The 14,650-nt window shown below is 43.7% G+C and overlaps 4 protein-coding genes across 4 annotated transcripts; 1 reads left to right on the top strand and 3 right to left on the bottom strand.

Annotated features, from left to right (window-relative positions):
• Positions 1-65: 65 nt before the first annotated feature.
• Positions 66-1,348, bottom strand: Uros1 (Uroporphyrinogen III synthase 1). The gene has a single exon (XM_002059060.4). The coding sequence runs from the start codon at positions 1,123-1,125 to the stop codon at positions 316-318; it is 810 nt and encodes a 269-aa protein (XP_002059096.3). The 5' UTR covers positions 1,126-1,348; the 3' UTR covers positions 66-315.
• A 905-nt stretch (positions 1,349-2,253) lies between these two features.
• On the bottom strand, positions 2,254-5,646 carry LOC6635550 (uncharacterized). The gene is made up of 4 exons (XM_002059061.4): positions 5,354-5,646; positions 4,924-5,298; positions 4,201-4,852; positions 2,254-3,914 (listed from the first exon to the last, which is right to left on the bottom strand). The coding sequence occupies exons 1-4, from the start codon at positions 5,452-5,454 to the stop codon at positions 2,784-2,786; spliced, it is 2,259 nt and encodes a 752-aa protein (XP_002059097.1). The 5' UTR covers positions 5,455-5,646; the 3' UTR covers positions 2,254-2,783.
• Positions 5,647-5,982: 336 nt separating this feature from the next.
• Rbm13 (RNA-binding motif protein 13) lies at positions 5,983-8,238 on the top strand. The gene is made up of 4 exons (XM_002059062.4): positions 5,983-6,132; positions 6,200-6,246; positions 6,313-7,108; positions 7,555-8,238. The coding sequence occupies exons 1-4, from the start codon at positions 6,118-6,120 to the stop codon at positions 7,741-7,743; spliced, it is 1,047 nt and encodes a 348-aa protein (XP_002059098.1). The 5' UTR covers positions 5,983-6,117; the 3' UTR covers positions 7,744-8,238.
• Positions 8,239-8,547: 309 nt separating this feature from the next.
• On the bottom strand, positions 8,548-11,030 carry e(r) (enhancer of rudimentary). Its single transcript, XM_032439892.2, has 3 exons — positions 10,877-11,030; positions 10,380-10,519; positions 8,548-10,318 (listed from the first exon to the last, which is right to left on the bottom strand). The coding sequence occupies exon 3, from the start codon at positions 10,248-10,250 to the stop codon at positions 9,936-9,938; it is 315 nt and encodes a 104-aa protein (XP_032295783.1). The 5' UTR covers positions 10,251-10,318; positions 10,380-10,519; positions 10,877-11,030; the 3' UTR covers positions 8,548-9,935.
• Between the last annotated feature and the right edge of the window lie 3,620 nt (positions 11,031-14,650).

Genomic DNA, 14,650 nt, shown 5'->3' with positions numbered 1-14,650 from the left:
CACAGCCAGTCGATAATTCTATCGGCGCGTCCAACTGGTATTCAAATAATGTCGGCCAAATGTAAATATAGATACGAAAGAAAAACAAAAGAAACAAATTTATTTAGCTTCAATTGAGGTGAGTATCTGGCATCAAAAATAACAATACAATGCGCAACATCTAATGCTGGGCTCACTAATTTTGTACTCATGGAGGTCACATAGAAATAGATAGAAATAGTCAATATAGCTTGTTTGTTTGTCAAAAAAATATAAGAAAGCAACAGAACAAGAATAACTAAAACACACTTAACACGTCTAAATGTGCCCACAAATTTATGCTAAATCCATGCGTTCACGCACCAAACGCTCCCGACTCTCCTGCGGATTGAGCAGCACCTTCACCAGATGCTCCACCGTCGGCCGCTCGGCGGTGCAAAAGACCTTCAGTCCCAGCGATTCTAGAGCACGCCGCGTGCTCGGCCCAATGGCCACCAGTTTCCATTGATCCGGCACAATGTTGTGCGCCTTAAAGTACTCATACGCACAATTCACGCCGGACGGTGAGAAGAATGCTAGAAACTCAATATTTTCAGCTTTCAGGGCACGCTCCATGCACTCGGCCAGCTGTGGATTGCATTTGGTCTCGTACACCTCACAGGCATCCACACAGAAACCGTTCTCGACCAGTTTGGAGAGCAGCGTATCCGTTGCCAGATTACCGCACGGCAACAGCAGCGGCAAATTTCGAGATCCATCAAATGTGTCCACAATAAAATCAGCCAGATTTCGGGCATTGCCCGTTTGCTTGCCGTGCGTAAACAGCTGCTGCAGCATGCTCATAGCCAGATTGTGCGTAACCTCGCCCACAGCATAGTTATGCAATAGCTTCCAACCGCCGGGCAGCTCGCCCAGCTGCAGAGCCTCGCCAACGGCCTCAACGCAACGCGGACTTGTAAATATGATGCCAGCATATTTATCCGGCGTCCGGAGTTTGTTGCGCAGCTGTTCAAGATTCTTATAGCCGAAGCTCAGTGTCGGCACGAACAGCGGCTGAAAATTGTGCCCCAGCAAGGTCTCCGCATACACATCCGTGCTTTCCGATTCCGTTTTGAAAATAATCACCGTCCTCTGCTGACTGCTCATCTTGCCAAATTGTTGCCAAATTGTTGCCAAATTGTTGTCGCCGCTCTCTGTGTCCACGATTAGCGCACGATCGATCGATGCCGTCTTGCTATATGCCCGCCGATTATATATATAGTAACTGCATTCGCTATGACTGCAGCTGCTAAGTTACTTTTTTTTATTTTTTTTTTTCTATTATTTTACTTTCGTATTGTTGCTGTTCTGCTCGCGCGCACAGCTGTTTTGCCGGTCTGGCGCGGCGTTGCCACCCGTTCGGTGAGCTGTGCCTGGCAGCGCTGTCGTGCGCACAGTGGAGCGCATTCGCAGTATTTGTAGCTCAAATGATGCAGCGTCAATTTAAATGTATTTAGGCAGTCACTTTTGTTTTTTTGTTTTTTTGTGTTTATTTATGCAATACATCAGACTGGATATATAAATGATTTAATATAAATGCATATATTCAATTTTAATGCCGATTATATATATAATAACTGCATTCGCTATGACTGCAGCTGATAAGTTACTTTTTTTTATTTTTTTTTTTCTATTATTTTACTTTCGTATTGTTGCTGTTCTGCTCGCGCGCACAGCTGTTTTGCCGGTCTGGCGCGGCGTTGCCACCCGTTCGGTGAGCTGTGCCTGGCAGCGCTGTCGTGCGCACAGTGGAGCGCATTCGCAGTATTTGTGGCTCAAATGATGCAGCGTCAATTTACATGTATTTAGGCAGTCACTTTTGTTTTTTTGTTTTTTTGTGTTTATTTATGCAATACATCAGACTGGATATATAAATGATTTAATATAAATGCATATATTCAATTTTAATGCCGATTATATATATAGTAACTGCATTCGCTATGACTGCAGCTGCTAAGTTACTTTTTTTTTTTTTATTTTTTATATTTTACTTTCGTATTGTTGCTGTTCTGCTCGCGCGCACAGCTGTTTTGCCGGTCTGGCGCGGCGTTGCCACCCGTTCGGTGAGCTGTGCCTGGGCACAGTGGAGCGCTGTCGTGCGCACAGTGGAGCGCATTCGCAGTATTTGTGGCTCAAATGATGCAGCGTCAACTTAAATGTATTTAAACAGTCACTTTTGTTTTTTTTGTCTTTTGTGTTTATTTATGCAATACATCAGACTAGATATATAAATGATTTAATATAAATGCATATATTCAATTTTAATGTCATTCAAAACTTCATTCAAATCTAGTTACATACGTATATATCTCTAAGGTTTAACAATTTCCTGACTACAATAAATAGCTAACTACTTCCGTCTCATGCACAATTGCATATAGTTTCATAGTTCGTAAAGATATCTTGGAAAAATATGCGTTATTAGCTGCTCAACAAGTTCGTTATAAAAATATAAATTCCCTATTTTAGGGTTTAAACTTATCATATTTTTAAAAGATATCTTTTACTTTGGATAATGCCTAGAAATAGCCTATTTAGTTAATTAATAATATCATATAGCGTCATAAATGCCTGAGTCGATGTAGGATAATGAGCTCCGTTAGCCTCGCGTTAGTTCAATTGTGTGTGTGTGTGTGTGTGCGTGTGTGTGTGTGTGTGTTTATTATTGAACCCGTGCAAAAGATACCGTTAAAATTGAACTATGCGAAATAAACGTAAACTAGAACTAGAACGAAAACTAAATTGAAATCAATTTCAAAGACGAATCAGCCGTTGGTCTTCTGCGTGGCGACTCCGTTGCGATCCATCCAATTGCGCAGCAAGTCGCCCGGACGATAATCGCTCTGGCTCTTGGCGGCTGCACTGCGTCCCAGTTCACTGTGGACGGCGTACGTGGAGCCAGGTGCGGGCACTGGCACGCGCAACTGACGCTGCTCCGACCAGAGACAATCGCGCATAACAGCCGAAGGATTTAGCTGCTGGAATTGCTGTGGCTGCAGCTCTTGTGTAGCAGCTGGAAGGGCCCAAAATGGTTGAGGCATGGCCACATCGGGACGTGCCGCCAGATTGTTGTTGTTGCCCAGCTGCGACTCAAAGCCGGACGATTGCGAGGAGGTGCGCGACAGATCGCGATTGTAGCTGCAGTGCATCAAATTGGCCGTGCTCGGCTCCTGCAGCAAATCCGGATGCGCACTGGCGCTGGCAGCATTCACCCAGGCGCTAATGTCGCCATTCCGCTGCTGCTGCTGTTGCTGCTGCTGCATTTGCAGTCGCGGCGGGAACAGCAAATTGTTGGTGGAGCGCGTCATCGGACGCTGGTCGAGGCCAAAGCCATACGATGACTGCGGCCGCTGCTCCAGGCCCGTCGCATACACTGCACGCTGCCAGCCATTGGCAACCGGCTGGCCCAGATTCAGTGCATCCGTGTGCTGCACGCCGGCATAGCTGCTGCGCCAGGCCTGCTGGTCCAAGCTGCCGGCCGCGTACATGGGCGACGGCGATGTGGCGTGATAGCTGGGCGCCGGCGATGCCAGCATGCGATGGATGGGCGTCTGTTGCGTGGTCAGGCGCAGCGAGTCCAGAGACAGCACCGACGGCGGCGGCGGGGGCGGGGGCGCTCCAACTGCCGTATTGCTGCTGCCCTGGCCGGCGCCCAGCGAGCGCAGCTGCGGAGTGCTGCAGCCGGAGCCAGGCAGCGAGAGATTGGCGGTGGTATTGTTGGTGGCATTGCTGGCATTTTGACAGTTCAGCTGCTGGCTCAACATGCTGATGGTCTCATCGTCATGGATGCACTCGTCCGCGCACAGCCGATGGAAGCTCTCGCCAGCGGACATTTGCTCCAGGCTATCGGTTTGCTTGCTGCTCAGCAGCAGCATTGTCGCCACACTGCCCAGCAGCTGCAAATGGATGGGGAGTGGGTTCGTTGTTAGTTTCGTGTTAAGCACAAGAGTCGACGCTGACCGACTGCCAGTTACCCTGCAGCCCATCGAAAGGGAGTGAGAGAGAGAGAGAGAGAGAGAGAGAGCCTGGCATAGGATTCGGCTCTTGCATAAAGACACAAGCTTAAGCGATTAAGAGATTCTACGAATCTCACCTAGCTCTGGATTCTGTGGAATACACTTGACTTGCATTTCCCATTTCTAACTTATGAATAGGCGTATTTGGATAATTGAGAGTACTCACAATATAGGTGACGCCATCGATGGCCTCGACGAGCAGAAAGGAGCCCTTGGCATAGATGCTCCACAGCAGCAGCAGCACGGTGTAGCGCGTCAGCTTGAATCCGTATATTAAGTTGCTTATGAAACTGAGTCCCAGCATGGCATACGGATAGAGGCTGGTGTAGCAGACGCTGAATGTCGCTTGGCCGGCCTGCGTCTGGTTCATGCCCATCGAGTAGACCAGCAGCTTGCCCAGAATGTTGGCGAACATTAGCAATTTGGCGGCAAAGGGCTGCTCCGTCAACAGTTCGCCGGCATAGTCGATCAGCAGATGCAGCACGGTCAGCGCATGTGAATAGAGAAAGAAGAAGGGCTTGGCCAATATGCCCAGCATGCAGCTGAACTGTTCGGGCGTTGCCGTCGGCAGGCTGCACACCAGGCACACAATATTGATCAATGTCAGCCATTTCATTAGGCGGCGATAGCGTGCCAGGCGTCGTTGCTGCTGGGCGCGGGCGAGACGCTGAAAATGCGGCTGCTTCAGCAAGGCGGCGCCCTTCATTATGAAATTGAGAAACTTGGAGCCGAGCACCATTTTCTTTTTCTCGTGCAGCACCTTGTTCACATGCCGCTCACAGCTGGCGCACAGCCGATACCTATGCTCCAGCTCGTTCCTGCAGCGGCCAAGCGGAGTAAAACAAAAATCGTGAATCAAATATGCCAAGCTGGACCAGCGGCTACTTACTGATACACCTTGAGCTCCTGGTCGTAGCGCGACTCGTGCCGCGGCTCAAACTGTGCCAGCTTCTCAATCTTTAAGCGCTGCGCCTCATTGCACTGCGCGCACAGGCCGTTCTCCTGCGGCGGCGTCAATCCATTCGCATAGTATGCATTCGCGCAGTGGCCATTTGTGGCGGCGCTGCTGCTGCCCCGCGAGCTGTTGGCGTCCGTGCGGCTGCTGCAGTCGCGCTGCGACAAGATGTCCCGATTGTAATCGCCGTCCTTGTTAAAGCCATTGTACTGCTCGCAATCCGGGCAGGTCCAGCTGTTGCGCTGCTCGAACGGCACGCGCAAATTCTTGTTGCAGAACCAACAATTTACCGTTATGTCAAAGCGTGAGCTGGTGCGCGATGTCGTTATTAGCGGCTTGCGGTAAATGATTTCAGTCAACTTACCGCACATTTATGTAGCACTTGTAGGCCAGCAAGGTGAGCACAAAAATGAGCGCCAAAAGTGGCACCGCTTTGGCGGCAAGCATCAATATAAGAGTTTGCATGTTGTTGTTGTTGTTGTTGTTGTTGTTTTTTATTATTTTTTGAAAACTTTTGTTTCGTTGTTGGAATTTATGAATTTAATGCTCGACTTACACTATTATCAACTACAACTGGGCAAATGTGACAAACCATGCGTTAGGGCCTATATATATATATATATATTTATATATGTGTGTTAAAAAAAAAAAACCGGGCAGTGACAGCGGCTAGCTCTAGTTATTCAATGTCAGTTTGTTTGAGATTTATCGTTATCGATAGGTTTCTGTGCTGCCAGGTATGCAGCGCGCTAGGCAGCAAAATTGTGATGTTCATTTTTGATATGGTCACACATTACATTTGCCATGCTCGCACATTAATGACATTAAATAGCCAACGAATTTTCGCTCTATATTGCTCAGTCGTATGTTTTCAATGCAAAATAGAAAACACAAATATTAGGCAGCACATCAATATAGCGAAATTATGCATACTAGTCTCGATAGTATCGATATGTCGACTGGTCACACAGCCCGTGAACGTGAACAAGCGAATGTCAAACACGAACCGTGTGTTTTGTTGTTGTTGTATTTTGAAGCCGCTTGCACGTTGCACGTGTTAATCAAAAAGAAATTAAATTTATCAGAAATATATACAGCTGAAGCGTTAATACGTAAAACGGGCGCAAAATGCAGCACGACGATGTAAGTAGAGAGCGTACAACTGTGTTACCCATTAATGACATTGCCCCCGCCCTCCATCAATGCACAGGTCGTTTGGAGCATCATCAACAAAACCTTTTGCTCGCACAAAGTCAAGTAAGTGGCATTAAATACAATTGAATATATAAGATGGCATGTGTGATGGTATATGCTGTTTTGCAGAACCGATACGCGCACCTTCTGTCGCCACGAATACAATCTGACCGGCCTGTGCACGCGGCGCACCTGCCCCTTGGCCAACTCACAATATGCCACAGTGCGCGAGGAGAAGGGCATCATTTATCTGTTTATGAAGACGGCGGAGCGGGCGCATATGCCCAGCAAATTGTGGGAGCGCATCAAGTTGTCGCGCAACTTCGAGAAGGCCATCGAACAGATCAATGAGAATCTTGTGTTTTGGCCAAAATACATGATAGCCAAGAATAAGCAGCGCTTCCTCAAGATCACACAGTATCTGATGCGCATGCGCAAGCTGAAGCTGCGCCGCCAGAAGCTGATCGTGCCGCTCTCCACAAAGATCGAGCGACGCGAGGCGCGCCGTGAACAGAAGGCGCTCGTTGCGGCCAAGATTGATAATCATATCGAGAAGGAGCTATTGACGCGTCTCAAAATAGGCACCTACAAGGATATCTATAACTTTTCACAGACGGCCTTTAACAAGGCGCTGGAAGCGGAGCATGTGGACGAGGACGATGAGCAGGAGGCGGAGGATGAGGATGAGGAGCGCGAACAAGAGCTGGAAATGGAAGCGGATGCATCTGAGGACGAGGCACTCGAGCTGCGACGCGCGCTCAACGATACGGAAGAGTATGTGGAAGCGGATACCGACGATGAAGACCAGCAAGATGATGATGATGATGATGATGAGGCTGACTATGACAGCGATTCGGGTCAGCGGGAACAAGTGGAAATGGACAGCGATTTCGCGCAGTCCGATGATGATAATGATGATATAGAGGTAAAAAATATGCCTGTTTTTTTTTTTTGTTTTTCGCCCGCAAATTGCCGCTTGACTTACTTTATATTGTCATTTGCATGTCATTTCGTCGCTCGGCTTTGTTGTTCTTGCTATTTGCCTTATTTCTTTCTTTTCTCATGCTAAATCATTGCACAATCCTAATTACCATAATTTGCAATGAAAACAAGACAAGCTGGCAACTCGCTTGCCTCTTAAAAAAGCTTGTGCACTTGTGTCGCCGGCCGGCGTCGCCGCTGCAGCGCTGTTGACGTCGACTGCGACTGCGACGGCGACGACGACGACGACTTGCTAACTTCTAAAGCGTTCAACATTGAGCGGCAGTCGGCGAACGCGCGCGCGCGCATCTTGACTCCAATTCGAGTGATAAATTTGCTATTAAACAATTGAAAATTAATCGTGTATTATAACGTAAACATTTCACGCAGGATACCCAAGTGCCAGCCAAATCGACGAAGAAGCAGCTGAGCGGCGACGCCAAGAAGAAGTCAAAAGCAACGCCAGCAGCGGCAGCGGCAGCAACATCGAAGCGACGCAGCAAACCGAAACTGCAATTGGAATATGAAATGGAATATGAGGCTGAGGCTGTTCCAGCACGGCAAATGCGTCATAAGTGAGGTAGACTAAAGAACATATAGAAGAAGAGGAAGAAGAAGAAGAAGTAGAGAGCAAGCTAGATAACGCAACTAAATTAACATATGCGTTCATTATTGTATAGATCTAATTAAATGTAATGCGATTAAGAACTTGAAAGAAATCTTTAAAACGAAAGAGATAGCCACAACGGTTGCATTTCAGTTTTCATGTGTGCGTGTGCGTATGCTTGTGTGTGTGTGTGTGTGTGTGCGTTGTGTGTGGCCAAATACGGCATGAACTTGACATTGGCAGCGCTGTTGTTGTTGTTGGTCGATGGAGTCGCAACAGGTGCTGAAACCAGTTCTGAATATCACAACTAAATCGAATAGCGTAGCTTTTGCGTTTATTACATCAACTTGGCGGGCTAATTAAAAGTAATATACATGCAATTATTAAAACAACAAAAAAAAAAAAAAAAAACAATAAACGCACGCCAAGTTCAATGCAGCTGTGGCAACGCTGGCGCTGCCGACGTTGACGCCGACGCTGACGCTTTCCAAGGCCATTGCTGAGCCAGCTTCAGCTTTGCAGTTGCTTTTGTTGTATTTCTAGAGCTATTGTTATTTATTCTCGTTACGGGCTACTGATGCTACTATCGCCAAAACGACCAAAGGTTCTATTTGTCTTAATGCACACACACACACACACACGCACACGTTCAAAGTTGTCAACTGGCAGTTAACAGTTATTTTTATGATACCCTGCACTTCGCGGTTCAAACTGAAGGTGTGACTCAAATCTGGCAAATCAGCTGAGTTTTCTGTTTGTAAATGTCAAAAACTTCATTTTCCACTTAATTTTGTACATTTTCTGCCGTAACATTCAAATAATTTGTTTAACTTATGAACAAAATACAAAGTTCACCTCAAATACAAAGCATTCAAAATTGGGCTAAGAGACTCGAGAACGCATTTAGGGGTCGTAAAAAAATAGATATATATATATGTATACATATATTATCGTTTTCTATATAATTAGTTGTATGCATGTCTATATAAATAGGGAAGACTTACGGCGTCAATAAAATGTTTGAAAAATGCATCAGAAAATAAATTTTTCAAAATATTTGACCGCAATTTAAGTTAAGAAAGATGGGAAAAACGGACTGGATGGGTTGGGAAAGATGGACTGGAAAGATGGGAAAGACGGACTGGAAAGATGGGAAAGATGGACAGTATGGGATTGGAAAGACGGACTGGATGGGATGGGAAAGATGGACTGGAAAGATGGGAAAGACGGACTGGATGGGATGGGAAAGACGGATTGGATAGGATAAGAAAGACGGACTGGAAAGATGGGAAAGACGGACTGGATGGGAAAGATGGACTGGATGCGATGGGAAAGATGGACTGGATAGGATTAGACGGACTGGAAAGATGGGAAAGACGGACTGGATGTGATGAGACAGACGGACTGGTTGTGATGGGAAGGACGGACTGGATAGGATGGGAAAGATGAATTGGATGGGATAAGAAGGACGGACTAGAAAGGTGGGAAGGGTGGACAGTATGGGATTGGAAGACGGACTGGATGGGAATTAACTAGTATAATTAAGTTATATATAATCCGCAAAGTTGAGCATCAAAACATTCCGATGTTTAACTAACAATTGGAATAATAAGGAATATACAAAATAAACTGCGGAAATCCGAAAAGCTGGCAAAGACAAATGTTTGTTGGTTCTGATACGAAATGTTTTGAGCCTAGCAGACATTGAATACTCTACAATGCGAAGTCTTAGACGCGCAGTTGTGCCGCCCAATTAAATAGCACAGGCAGCGTTGTGTGTTGTCATTTGTATATATATATATATATATACATACATTATATTATCGTTACAATACAAAAAAAATTAAGGTTCGCATTTATCATCATTTTGTAGAGCATTTGCCATTTGCCTTAGTTTAGTTTGGAAAATTGGAAAAGAAAATCCGCAAATGCGCAATGTTTCGAGTTGTTTGTTGCAATTATTAATTATTAATTATTAATTAATTATTATTAGGCTTTTCTTATTCGTTTCGTTTTTTCTATTTTCTATGCAAAGAAATAAGTTTAAAACAACTTGATTCATTTGCGGATTTGCTTCTCTATTTCGATATTTTGTTGTTGCAGCTGCTGTTGTTGTTGTTGGTGTTGTTGTTGTTGTTGGTATTTGGTTTGGGCTGATTTTGATTTAGGCATTCGGACTGAACGCGGCCTGGCGCAGCAGCACATAGATCTTCTCCTTGATCCAGTCCTTGTTGTAGGGCGCATATGTGTTTGTGCTCTTCTGATAGACCAAACAGCTAATGTCAATTAGTGTATCGATAAAGTCAAACAGCTGACTGATGTCATAGGTGATTGTCGGCGTGTTCGGGTTGCGCCGCTTCAGGTGCTCCTCATAGATCTTGCAGACGCCCTCCATGCACTCGTTGACGCTCTCATAGTCGCAATATGTGCGCGTCTCTGGACGTGCGCCCGGCTGCACCAGCAAAATGGTATGCGACATCTCTCTCTCTCTCGCTCTTCCTCTCTCTCTCTCTCGCGCGCGCACACAATCGGCACACAAAACACAATCTGGCAACACAAAAATAAGCTTAGCATTCACCGTTGCATTTGTTGATTTTCAGTTACTTACCGAAAGAAACCAAAAAAAAAAATAAATAAAACTAAACGAAAAGCCAACAATATAAATGTTGTTAAATCGTTTGTGCTTGTTCTTGTTGTCTCCGAGACTGTGCAAATGTTTCGGGGCACGCTGCTGCGACTGCACAAATTCTGGGGAAAAAAAAGAGCAAATTCACAGAAATGAATATAAATTAAATAATGGCAATTGCAGCTGTATTGAAAAATATTATTAATTTTCTTGACATTGCCTTCAAAGCAATTGCAGTCAATCTGTCAGAGGTTGCAGCATGTTTTTTCTCTCCCTCTCTCGCTCTCACGCTTTATGCTGCCATTGTTTTTGCCGCCAGCACGCACGCACACGCACACACACACACACACACACACATGCACAGGCACTCGCGTATATACAAATGGACGCAGCAGTGTACGTTTGGGCAGAGCAGCGCGAAATATGTTGGGCTGCGCCTCTGCAAAAACAAATGCTAACACAATTAGCTGGTAACTTACCTGATTGTCGGTGTATTATAATATTGCTTATAGTGTTTGTACTTTAAATGTTATAAAATCTTTACATTTCTCATGGCTTGCTTGGTTGCTGCTCTGCTGCTTCTATCTGCACAGTGCTGTCAAATGCTGCGCATCAGTGTTGGCGAATGCCGCTAGCCAGCTGTCTGGCAGCGCTGGCTACTGGCTGGTTAATTGGCGTTGCCACCTAGACATTAAACAGCCAGTTAGACAGCTGATTTAAACTGATCGCCAGCCAATGGACCAATTGGAGTGCGGCGCCAGTTGCTTAGCGTACGGGGGCTGCGCAGCAGGCGTCATTCAAGATTATAAATTATATTGCCGTTGTGTGTGAATTTGTGTCTGTTGTTTTTGTTGCTGGCTGTCGCAATGCTGCCGCATTGGGCAAGTGAAATGCAAAGTGAAGGCGCAGCCGCAGCCGCAGTCCAATGAGCTTTAAATGTGCCACAAACATTTTAATTAAGAAAAATCACAAATCGTAAGCACAGTTAACTGTGTTTTCTTCCGTGTGCCCAGACTTTGTATATTATTATTTTTGTTTTTTTTTTTTTTTGTGTCTTTCATTCTGTTTTGCCTATTTTCTTTGCCGCTGCGCGCTGCCGCGACGCGACGTACGCACGCGTGTTGAAAGTTTTGTTGTTTATTTTTTTTTTTTTAAATATATTTTTTGCTGTTGTGCTGTGTGTGTGTGTGTGTGTTTGTGTGTGTTTGTCATAGCCGAATGCTATGCGGCTGTTCTATTAGTTAATATTGTTATTTATTTTTTTTTGATTGTGCTCAATGTTCTCTGCGGCCAATGGGAAAATCAAGGTGCTGCATCCTATTCAATTGGATTTACAATTCCAATTGGCTTACAACTAATTGGAATGCATTGTCTGTTGTTATTGTTGCAGTTGCCGCCACACGATACGGACGCAGCCGCCTCGTCCACGCTGCGCTGTCGGCTGAACATACCCTTCCGCGATCTGCACTTTAATGTGGCCGATCATCGGCTCATACCCGTGCACGATGTCGTCTTCCTGGACGACATCGAACGCAACGTTAAGCCGCTCATCTACAGGCCCGTGCTGGCCGACACTGTGATAGTGACGTCGACGCCGACGTCGACGCTTGTGACGTCGCCGCTGCAGCCAGCAGCAGCAGCAGCAGCAGCTGCGCAGCCGGCAGCCAACGGCAGGTGAGTGTAAATGTGTGCGTGTGCGTGTGTGTGTGTGTGTGCTTGGCCTTGAACTTGTTTATTTGCCTGACTTGTTGTGCCAGCATCTTCTTTACACTTTTATTAAGTGTGCCCCCCTCGCATCCACCATTCATTCATGCATTCATCCATTCACTCATTCATTATTTCCAATTTCCAATTTGCAATTTCCAATTGATGTGACAGCTGCGCTAATTTTTTAATTAAGCAGCTAAGTCGCTAAGTTGCCGTTAAAATGGATAAAAAGCTTTTGCACCAGGCCAAATGCATCTCCTTTATGTCTATCGTAATTCAATTACAGTTAGTTATAATATTTAATTGATTTTAAGTGCTGCGCGGAACAGCTAACAATTCCTGATACGGCTGTCCAATTGGAATTGACATTATTATTATTATTGCCATAACAATATTTATTTATTTTTTTAAATATTATTTGTATATCATTTTTATATTTATTTATGATTTTAAACCTTTCGATTAATATGATCGAATTCGATTAAAATCGAACCCTAGAAAACTCTTGTTGGATTCCCAGCCATATTAAAGGACAGGCCTTAACACGTTAGACAGCTTTCTTATCAGACTGTTTGCATATCCAATTCGATGAATAGCATTCTATTAGCTATTTGGGTTCACAAAGTCACGAAGTAACTGTGAAATCACGCTGATACTCTGGCCTTGTCAGCTCGCACTAATTAGTCATGTTTAACGAGCGTTTAAGTGTTGTCTTTTAGGCCCCTTGCTGATAAGAGCTTGGGCACAGCTGATAAGGCCATCCACGAGCCGTTATCGCTGTTATCAACAGCGATGCGATGCGATGCGATGCGATTGCGACGTCACAAAATATTCAATTATTTATAATTTATATGGGCAGCCCCATTGCTGTTGTTGTTATTCTCGCGTGACTCCGCACAGCTGGGGGCGAGTTAAGCACTTTTATAATATATTTATATGCATATAGATTCATTAAAATATATTATGGTTTGTTGTGTGTGTGCGTTGTGTGAAGCATTACTCAGAATTCGCAACGTGGGTTGCTTAACAAATTATTACGAGTGTTTTCTTATTTCTATTGTTTTATTCTATTCTTAATGTTTTCTTTTTTTTCTCTTGCTTGTTTTGTGGACTTGTTTGTAATTCGGTAAGAAGCAAAGTCGGCTATATGTGATCTTCAAAGTTGTCATATTGCGAATTCAGTGTTGTAAAGAACTGCAAGCTGCCTTTAAGCGAATTTAGTGTTGCAAGATCCTTAAACATATTGGCATATTTAATTTAAACAGCACAATTACTTTATTTTGAGCTTATCTTAACTGGCCAGGGTATTTATTCTAGCTCTGTTTATTTTCGTCTTATTTATATTCGCTTAATAGCTGCCATTAGCAGTCAGCTTTAATTATTAACACTTTTATTTTGTATTATAAATATTTAAAAATTTTATAACACTGATTACAAAGATTGCGTTAGGTTTTCGCCACAGTTCGAAGGTTGTTTCTGTTGACACCTTTTATTTGTTGTTGTATTTTTCTCACTTTTTTTGGGTTTATTTTTGTTGTTGTTGTGCCTATTCCCCTGTGCTTTTGCTTTTGACATCCGCCTTTGTGTTTATCTTCGTCTTGCGCGTAATTGCTTCACTCAGCTGGCTGCCACAGTGACTGACAAGAGTTTGCGACGATGGCCTTGGCATTGGTTTTGTCGGTTTGTGACGTCATCGCGTCATCGACTCGTATGCATAATTGATATACAAATCGGTGTTGGGTTGTTTGCGAGTTGCGAGTGCAACGGTCCTTAATTAACATGCGCTTAAATAGTCATTCGAGTCATTCGCTGACATCAATAATTGCCATTAATTTAATTGCAACGCGACAGTTTAGAGCAGTTTGTATAAAATATTAAATTGCAGTTGCAAGTTGCCAATTGCATTGGCCATGTCAAAATAACATTTATCTAATTAGCTTAAAACGTTTCAGAAATTGATTCATTGGCAAAACCAAATCAAGCACATTAATTAATTAATAATTCATTTTCCATACTCGTTCCTCAAATACTTGAACTAATTAAATTCTGCACAAATGAGTTGATTCCGAAAAACTTGAGAATATGTTGGCGTGTTTACGGCAAAACTATCGATAGTTCTTATAGTTCGATAGTTTCTGATCGATATTTGAATTCATTTTGATTTTCTGCTGAAAATTCGAATAAATTTCTGAAACCAATTAAAAAATTCCTAAAAGTCTGCAAATTTTTAATAGCAAATGTTGTAGAAGGCAAAAATTTAATAACTCTGTTTAATATTTAGATGGAAAAAGCGTATAATTCTTTAAAATATTCGCTTAAAACCAATTAAAGAATGAAAAATCATCGCAAAAAAGTCTCCGAATATCGCATAGCATTTAACAGAAAATATTATAGTTTAGGAGAATTTGATCAAACTTATCGAATGCAAGAAAATTTATTTAATATTTGTATCAAAAAATACATGAGTTATTGTATAATATATGCATATGCCTATTTACATGTAATTGCAATCTTTGGTCTGCCATAATTTTTGGAAAAATAATAAA

Source organism: Drosophila virilis, chromosome X (assembly GCF_030788295.1).
Source record: "Drosophila virilis strain 15010-1051.87 chromosome X, Dvir_AGI_RSII-ME, whole genome shotgun sequence".
In the NCBI taxonomy this organism is placed as follows: domain Eukaryota; kingdom Metazoa; phylum Arthropoda; class Insecta; order Diptera; family Drosophilidae; genus Drosophila; species Drosophila virilis.
The sequence above is the reverse complement of the archived record's forward strand: the minus strand, read 5'-3'. Positions and strand labels throughout refer to the sequence as shown.